General features: G+C 42.7%; 1 protein-coding gene across 1 annotated transcript in view; it reads left to right on the forward strand.

Moving 5' to 3' along the window:
• Window positions 1-14: 14 nt before the first annotated feature.
• Window positions 15-9,321, forward strand: part of PROZ (protein Z, vitamin K dependent plasma glycoprotein) — a 16,647-nt gene continuing 7,340 nt past the window's right edge. The window contains exons 1-3 of the mRNA XM_025196077.1: window positions 15-100; window positions 2,005-2,168; window positions 3,136-3,160. Coding sequence (XP_025051862.1) covers window positions 31-100; window positions 2,005-2,168; window positions 3,136-3,160 — 259 coding nt within the window. The 5' untranslated portion in view covers window positions 15-30. The remainder of the gene's footprint in view (window positions 101-2,004; window positions 2,169-3,135; window positions 3,161-9,321) is intronic.

A 9,321-nucleotide genomic window follows, 5' to 3' on the forward strand; every position in this document is an offset into this window, starting at 1 on the left:
GCTACAGTTAATTCTCTCAGAGGATCAAAAATGGCAACTCACGTTCAGATAATATGGTTTCTTCTTTCTTTCCTCCTTTTTCTTCAGACAGAACAGACAGGTATGCCATTCGTTTTAATGTTACTTTAATTTGGCTTTGTTCTGATCTTCTAAACACACGGGACCAACAAGAATATTCTTTGTCTTGTGTAATTTTTACTTGCTAGCACAGGCTGGCATCATTGAAAAGCGGGCGGTTTTTATGTTCATCCAATCTTCTCCTGTTTTTTGATACATTGTAGTAAAATCTGTAATTCAGCTACTGAGGCAAAAGCTTTTGGAAAAAATGATGACATGACGTTCAGTTGATGTTGCACAATATTCTCTCTTTACTCCTCACTTGTTATCCTTAAATAGTATTTCTAATTATTGTAAGGACTAACAATGAGTTTATGGTAGAAGTTTGTTTCATATAGAAAGCTCATTTTTACATGAATTGCATAAATACACTTTTCTGCATTAATGTGCTAGAATACCCCACAGGGAAGGAAAAGGAAGGGGAGAAAGGAAAGTAAGTCTGCATTTATTAATTGGAATTTGAGTGAAAAAAATACAAATTTCTACTTAAGTATGTAATATGCCATAGTGTACACACACACACACACACACATATATTAAATTACTTTCAACTGAGATCATATTAGTGATAAAAATACAATATTAGCCACTTAAGGAAAATATGAACTATACAAAGTCAGTGAAATACAGTAGTTGAATTTTTAAGTATAATGGAGAATATTTTTTGAATACTGAAAACCCTGTTAGAATGATTCTGTTCCATGGGACTCATTTTAAAGGTTTAACTAAGACATTAAATACAATTTCAGAACATCTTCCTCTTACTGCTATCACTATTGATGATTATTAATTGCTGGGTTTTTTTCTCCATAATGGCTAGAGCCTCCCAGGCATGGACCACACTCTGATAGACATTGCACAAACACAAGAAAAAAATAACAGTTCTTGTCCCCAATAGTTTATTACTTAGGTGTAAGACAAGAGACAACACATGGAGACAGACAGGTGTAGGAGAACACGGCCGCTGAGACAGCCCTAGTCAACATGACAGGCAGTAGTTGTAGAACGTCAGCAGCCAAAGTGTTACCAAGTTTTTTCTGGCATTGTGATAATCCAAATCCAGAAGGAGCCCCAGGAACCAGAAGGATATGGCATAAGCTATTATCATGTTTTTTGAACGTTGTTGGGCTTCAATTTGTGCAGAAAATGAAAGTTATTTGACACACAGGTGAAGGACCATATTTTGCCATCTTTACTCTGTGAATAATCCAAAACAGTCAGAGAAAGAAGTTCAGGCTGAGACACTGAAAAATAACTTGGCACAAATAATTCTCTCCACTTCTGCAGAGAGGTTTCAAATCTCCAGGGGTTGGGGCTTACTAACTCTTTTAAGTGGGGAGTCTCTTTGGCAACATTTCTCTCACCCAAACCCAGCAGAGCAGGTGAGAAAGCCCTTTCCTTAGGACTTATTTTGTGAGGACAATATCAAGTCAGGATGGAGGGGGGCGGGAATTATTGCTAGGGAGATGTGCATAATTGTTCCTCCAAGAGAAATTCTCCAGAAAAATTAAACATAGAGTCCTAATTTTCATTGGTTATTTATATTTGCATAGTGCAGACAAGCCCTAGTTGGAGGCCAGGACCCTCTTGTTTTTTAGGCACTGTACAAACTTGGACAAAAACAAGGGCCATGTAACATTTCTGTACTGTAGAGCTATAGCTGATACAGAGGGTTCTGGGTAAGTGGACCTGATGGAGCTTGGCTTCTATCAGAACCAGACTGCCATGTGGTCCAGGACAGAAGAGAGGCAGAGTAAGAACAATAAGGACATATGTATGGCCTTGGCTCACTACATTCCCTGGGACTTGGGGGTTGTAGATGCTAAACTAATGGCTCAGTCCATGGCAGTATTATATTACCTGCTCTTGTTATACATTTTTTTTCAGTGTTTCTATCTGCTAAGGATGCAAACAAAGTTATTACAAGGGCCAAGCGAGCCCGTTTCTTTTTTTTTGAGGAGTTCCTCCAAGGCAACTTGGAAAGAGAGTGCCTTGAAGAAAGATGCTCACTCGAAGAGGCAAGGGAAGTGTTTGAAGATGACAAAAAGCTTGTAGGTATTTTTTTTATTGTTTGTTTTCTAAAGATTAGAGCACTTACTGTTTGTTATTTGATAGATAGGAAGCAGTTCACACTGCCACTGTACCTACAATACACTACCTAGATTTCTTTGCAGGGCAAAAGTATTGCACATTGTACTTTGGCACTGAAGTATTTTCTTGCCACAGTAGTGAATTGAGGGAAGAGAGCAGATGCAAAGGGAGTAGCATGAGAGAGTGGTGTCTTCCCAGCAAGGAGAACTAGCAGCCATGATCAGGAGGGCAGCCCACCTTGTGCCAGATGTTTGTTTTTGCAGCACCATGCATTGTGCCACCTGCCAGCAGTGCACAGTATGCATTTTATGCCAGGGACCTATCTGCAAGAACAGTAAGGGAGGCAGATGGAGAGGATGCCAAAGGCAACTGGGTGGGAGGTGGGGCTGCGTGGGTAGCTTAGTGGTTGGAGGGTTGGCGATGTATTGAAAAGCGCTACAATCCAGGCCATGTGATGCAGTACACAACAAAACTCACCTGATCCAACTTTCTGCTCTTTGAAGTACTGGTGGGAGTGAGTGACTGACGGTTTCTTCCCAAGTGCTTGGCAAGGCACAGCAGGGGACAAGACAAATGAATGTGCTTCAGACTTCAGATCTTCAGTGCTGAAGGGGTTTGGTGTTGTCACTGATTATCACATACTAATGCCCAGACATCTCTTACACACAACACAGACCTTTTCTTCCCTAATATTTTTTCGCAGTGATTTACTTATTCTGAAATAAAGCATCAGGTTCAGATCCTGTGCTCTGACTCAAGGAAAACTCCCATTTCATTTAATGGTGCTTTTGTCAATCGAGCTTGTAAGAGTGATTCTTTAAGCTTAAATTATAATACTTATTCTTTGCTGTGCTTTTGCTGTGACAAAATATTTGTGGAAAAAAAGTCAGTTTTAGAAAAAAATAACTTTTTTTTTATTTCTTTCAGAAAATATTTTGGAATGGTTACTTTGGTAAGCAGACTATTTAATTTCCATTTGCAGAATGACAATGTCATGGTCATTACACTGAGGATTATGCATTTTATAGGGGGTTTTGAGTAGTGTATTCTGTTGAAATATTAATTTAAATATCCAACTGCTATTTATTATGTCTTCAAGAATGTGTGGGAAACCATTTACACAAACCCAAGAGTGGTCATTATAAAAACAATGATTTAAGAATTAATTAAACTGTGAAGACAATAAAACCAAAACTACTAATATGCTTAACTAGATGCAGTTGCCTTGAATGGGCTCTCTCTTTTTTTGTTCTCAAGGCTGTACTGGGGCAATCTGGGGCTGTGCACACACCACAGTACAATTCCTCCCATGGTTTGATGCCCTGCACCATCAACCTGCATCATGGCCCCATTCTGTGACTCCTTCTCCTCCCAGGGTTAAGAGCAGCAATGAGAGCTATATTGTAGGAGGAGTCTACTCCAAATATGAGGGTTGAGGTGGCAGGAAGGAGGCTGCAGGGCTGTATTTATGTGTCTGCTTCCATGGGAGTGAATGGGCCAAGACTACTGCATGCATCCTTCTACTCAGGGTGCTGTTAGGTATTAAGCCACGTCAAACTTATGTCTAGATAGTTATGTCCATCAACAGTGTGATGAAGTGCAAGTTCTGCATAACTTTGCCTTGTTGGCAAATTTCCAGATTTAAGTATAATTGGAATTTCTTATATGATAAACCATAAAAAAGTCTCAGGAAGGCTTGCTTCTAGTGTTAAAGGAAACTTTTTAAAATAAGTAAGACTGTATTATACCTTAAACTTCTCCACTTCACTACAGAGCTTCTGCCAGTACTGAACGATTTCTAACTCCCTCCACCTTGGTACGTTCTTAAAGAAGGAGTATACATATTTTCAGAAAAACTAATCTATTAAAATGCTCTTAGGATCTTTTGTATGCAATTCAGTATAGCAAAAGTTATGTTCTTTACGTCTAATATCTGGAGAAGGATTAATTTTGAAGTCCCTTATTTTTATAATGCCAATAGTTTAGAAAGGTTTGAGGCTATGCTCAAGGTTAGGTTATTTTTTTGCCCTGCTCCCAGGTAGCTAATGTCTACACTAATCATTAGTTATTTGGGGAGCATTTCCAAACTATTTTGGAGTCTATTGAACTGCTTAAAGAGAACCTGGAAGCTAGACATGGTTTTCATCCTTTTCGTGGAAACCATCGAAGTTCTCCTGTTTCATCAATTAATGGAGCATTAATATCAAGTCCGATAATGTTTGAGCCACTTTGTTATATTTTTGTAAATTGACCAAAGGTAATCTTCTGAGTTTGCCTGTTTTGGTACAGTTTTGATTTTCATCCTAGATTTGTATCTAGAACATGTCAGTCTACAATGTGCAGCCTGTGAGATCATAGAATCGTAGAAAATTAGGGTTGGAAGGGACCTCAAGAGGTCATCTAATCCAAACCCCTGCTCAAAGCAGGACCATCTCCAACTAGATCATTCCAGGCAGGGCTTTGTCAAGATGGGCCTTAAAAACCTCCAAGGATGGAAATTCTACCACCTCTCTGAGTAACCTGTTCACTACCCTCCTAATGAGAAAATTCTTCCTAATATCTAACCTAAACTTCCCTTGCTGCACCTTGAAACCATTGCTCCTTGTTCTGTCATCTGCCACCACTGAGAAGAGTCTAGCTCCATCCTCTTAAGGCCCACCCTTGCGGGAGTTAAAGGCTGCTATCAAATCACCCTTCAGTCTTCTCTTCTCCAAACTAAATAAACCCAGTTCCCTCAGCCTCTCCTCAGAAGTCATGTACCCCAGCCCCCAAACCATTTTCAGTACTCTCTTCTGGACTCTCTCCAGCTTGTCCATATCCTTTGTATAGTGGGGGGGGGGGGGGGGGGGGGGTACTCCAGATGTGTCATCACCAGCACAAAATAGAGGGGAATAATTACTTCCTTTGACCTACTTACAACACTCCTACTAATGCAGCCCAGTATGCTGTTAACCTTCTTGGCAACAAAGGAACACTGCTGACTCATATCCATCTTATTGTTCACTGTAACCCCCAGGTCCTTCTCCACAGAGCTGCTGCTTAACCAATCAGTCTCCTGGATGTAGTGGTGCATGGGATTCTTCCATCCCAAGTGCAGGACTTTGCACTTGTCCTTGTTGAACCTCATGAGATGCCTTTTGGCACAATCCTCCAATTTGTCTAGGTCACTCTGAATCCTAGCCCTACCCTCCAGAGTATCTACTACTCTCCCCAGTTTGGTGTCATCCATAAACTTGCTGAGGGTGCACTCCATCCCATCTTCCAGATCATTAATGAAGATATTGAACAAAACTGCCCCCAGGACTGACCTCTGGGGCACTCCACTTGATACTGGGTGCCAGCTAGACATTAAGCCATTGATCCCAACACCCATTCAGCCCAACAATCCAGCCAGCTTTCTATCTTACAGTCCATTCATCCAACCCATACTTCCTCAGCTTGCTTACAAGAAAGCTGTGAGAGACCGTATCAAAAGCTTTGCTAAAATCAAGATATATTATGTTCATTGTTTTCCCCACATCCGCAGAGCCAGTTATCTAATCATAGAGGGCAATCAAATTGGTCAGGCATGACTTGCCCTTAGTGAATCCATGCTGATTGTTCCTAATCACCTTCTTCTCCTTCAAGTACTTAGAAATGGATTCTTTGAGGACCTGCTCCGTGATTTTTCCAGGGACTGAGGTGAAGCTGACTGGTCAGGAGTTCCCTGAATCCTCCTTCTTCCCTTTCTTAAAGATGGGCACTATGTTTGCCTTTTCCAATCGTCCAGAACCTTCCCTGATTGCCACAAGTTTTCAAACAAAATGGCCAATGGCTCTACAACCACATCAGCCAACTCCCTTAGCATCCTCAGATGCAGTGCATCCAGCCCCATGGACTTGTACACGTCTAGCTTTTCTAAATAGTCCCTAACCTGTTCTTTTGCCACTGTTAGCTGCTCACCTCCTCCCCAAACTGTACTGCCTGGTGCAGTAGTCGGGGAGCTGACTTTGCCTGTGAAGACCTAGGTAAAAAAGACATTGAGTACTTTAACCTTTTCCTCATCATCTGTCACTAGGTTGCCTCTCCCATTCAGTAATGGACCCACACTTTCCCTGACCGTCCTCTTGTTGCTAAAATACTTGTAGAAACCCTTCTTGTCCCTTGCTAGCTGCAACTCCAATTGAGCTTTGGTCTTCCTGACGTCATCCCTGCATGCCCGAGCAGTACTCTTATACTCCTCCCAAGTTGTTTGTCCAAGCTTCCACTTCTTGTAAGCTTACTTTTTTAAGTTCACCAAAAAGTTCTTCTCTAAGCCAAGCTGGTTGCTTGCCACATTTGCTATTCTTCCTGCGCATCAGGATGGTTTGTTTCTGTGCCCTCAGTAAGATTTCTTTAAAACACAACCAGCTCTCCTGGATTCCTTTCCCACTCAGATTGGCCTCCCAGGGGATCCTGCCCATCAGTTCCATGAGTTAAAGTCTACTTTTCAGAAGTCCAGGGTCCTTACTCTGCTGCTGTCAGTGGCAACGTGTAGGGGGTGCACAGGGGTACATGTGCAGCCCCTGAAAGTGTGGGTGCACCCCCTGACGGGCCGCGCTCCCTGCTTAAGCAATGGGCAGGAGGGGCAGATGGGAGCGCCGGTGCCCCGTTGCGAGTACTGGCCAGGGAGAGGGATTGCCAGATGAAGCACCACAGTCACCTCTGGGAGCGCAGCAGCTACTTCCCGGTCGGCAAGATTGGCTGCAGGGGGACTCCCCCCCAGTTGGTGAGGTTGGCCATGGGTGCCACCCCACCCCCCCGGTCAGCAGAGTGGCAGCTGACTAAGGTGGCACCAGTCGACCATGGCTGCTCTCCTTTCCTTTTTCTGTCAGGATCCTGAACTCAATCATCTCGTGGTCACTGCTGCCCAACTTGCCATCCACGTCTACATCCCTCACCAATTCTTTCCTGTTTGTAAGTAGTAGGTCAAGAACAGCATGGCCCCTAGTTGGTCTCTCCAACACTTGCACCAGGAAGTTGTCTCCAATGCTCTCCAAAAATTTCCTGGATTACCTGTGCACTGTCGTATTGCCCTCCTAGCAGATGTCACCCTGACAATAGTCCCCCATTGCAAACCAGGGCCTGTGATCTGAAAACTTCTGCTAGTTGCCTGAAGAAAGCCTCATCTACCTCATCCTCCTGGTCTGGTGATCTATAACACACACCCACCACAACATCACCCTTGTTGCCCTCACCTCGAACCTTAACTCAGATACTTTCAACAGACCTATCTCCAGTTTCATACTGGAGCTCTGAGCAATCATACAGCACTTTTGCATACAGTGCAACTCCTCCTCCTCTTCTCCCCTGCCTGTCCTTCCTGAACCATTTGTACCATGACCATTGTTCATGACAGTGTTCTAGTCACATGAGCTATCCCACCAAGTCTCTGATATTCCAATCATGTCATAGTTCCTTGACTATGCAAGCACTTCCAATTCTTACTGCTTGTTTCCCAGGCTCTGTGCATTTGTGTACAGGCACCTGAGGTGACTAGCCAATTGCCCTACTTTCTCAGGAAGAATGAGGTCTCTTGTGTTGCCCCCTCCTGCTTCTGCTTTCTCCAGGTCTCCTGCTTCCCTACTTATCTCAGGGCTTTGTTCTCTATCCACCTGCGAACCTAGTTTAAAGCTCTCCTCACTAGGTTAGCGAGCCTGTCTGCGAAGATGCTTTTTCCTCTCGTTGTCAGGTGGATCCCATCTCTTCCTAGCAAGCCGCCTTCTTGGAACAACATCCCATGGTTGAGGAAGCCAAATCCCTGCTGGCAACACTAACTGTGCAGCCATGCATTGGTCTGAAGGATGCATCTGCTCCTGCCAGGGCCCTTCCCCTTGACCAGAAGGATTGAGGAGAACACGACCTGTGCCCTATCCTCTTCACCTTTGAGAGAGCCCTGTAGTCTCTCTTGATTTGCTCAGGGTCACCCCTGGCAGTACCACTGGTGCCCACATGGACGAGCAGCATGGGATAGTAGTCAGAGGTCTGGACAAGTCCTGATAGTCCTTCCGAGACATCTTGGATCCAGGCTTCAGGCAAGCAGCAGACTGCCCGGGACAACAGGTCAGGCTGACAGATGAATCCTTCCATGCCCCGCAGAAGGGAGTCTCCAACCATCACCACCCAATGTTTCCTCTTTGTGGCAGATCTATAAATATATTTTCATGCATCACCTTTTGTGATTGTATGAAATCTTAGCAGCCTGATTATGGCATATATGTAGTGTTGCAGCTTGACTGTAAAACTATTCTGTGAACTCAAGTCATGCATAGCCAACACTGTCTTCCTGGAAGGGAAAAAAACACCTGGCAAAAAGTGTTGTAATTATTTGGGTGAAGTATTTGGGATTTCAGAAGCTGTTGTTGAATGTACTAACTACCCTCAAGTGCATTGTCCATGTGTCTGCACTCATTAGGAGTCTCATGCAGAGGAGTATCAAGCAGGTGAATAAAGTTGTTTGATGGATATTTTCAGCTAAATTACAATGCTACTTATTACTGTGGAAAAATTCTACTTTTTGTCAAACTTCAATTCTTCACATTCCAAAATGTCTCTGTGGTAACAGTTTCCAGTTAGGTGACCCATGTCCCCATGCTCTAAGATGCAGTACTGTACATGCATAATGAAAGATAGCATTGCTGGACATTAGTGTCAATTAATACTGGGTGTATTTCTCAGTACAGTTCTCATCCTTTAGTCTCTTTATTTTTGGGGGGGAAATTATATTGTCAGATATCACAATAATTTTTACCAGTTACTTCAAGAAATCCTCATGGGCAGGTATGAAGTTACATTATAAAATAGGAAGGATTTAGAAAACAGGGATTGAGAACAGGGGAGGAAAAATAAGGTCCCATTGTTAAATTGAGTATCTTATCTTTCATAGCTACTTCTGTCTGTTGATACATATGTTCAATTCCTGTCACAATTAGGAATTTTCAACAACAGAATCTGGTTTCCAGATTAATAATTGATAGTAAATACTACTCACAAGATTGATTCAGCTTTGATAGTATGAAAAGAGATTTCTCTTTTACAGTAATAATTTGTTTTTAAAGTAATTTTAATAGAATTTCCACAATCATCTTCCTGCTG

Source organism: Alligator sinensis, unplaced genomic scaffold (genome assembly GCF_000455745.1).
Source record: "Alligator sinensis unplaced genomic scaffold, ASM45574v1 scaffold288_1, whole genome shotgun sequence".
Lineage (NCBI taxonomy): Eukaryota > Metazoa > Chordata > Crocodylia > Alligatoridae > Alligator > Alligator sinensis.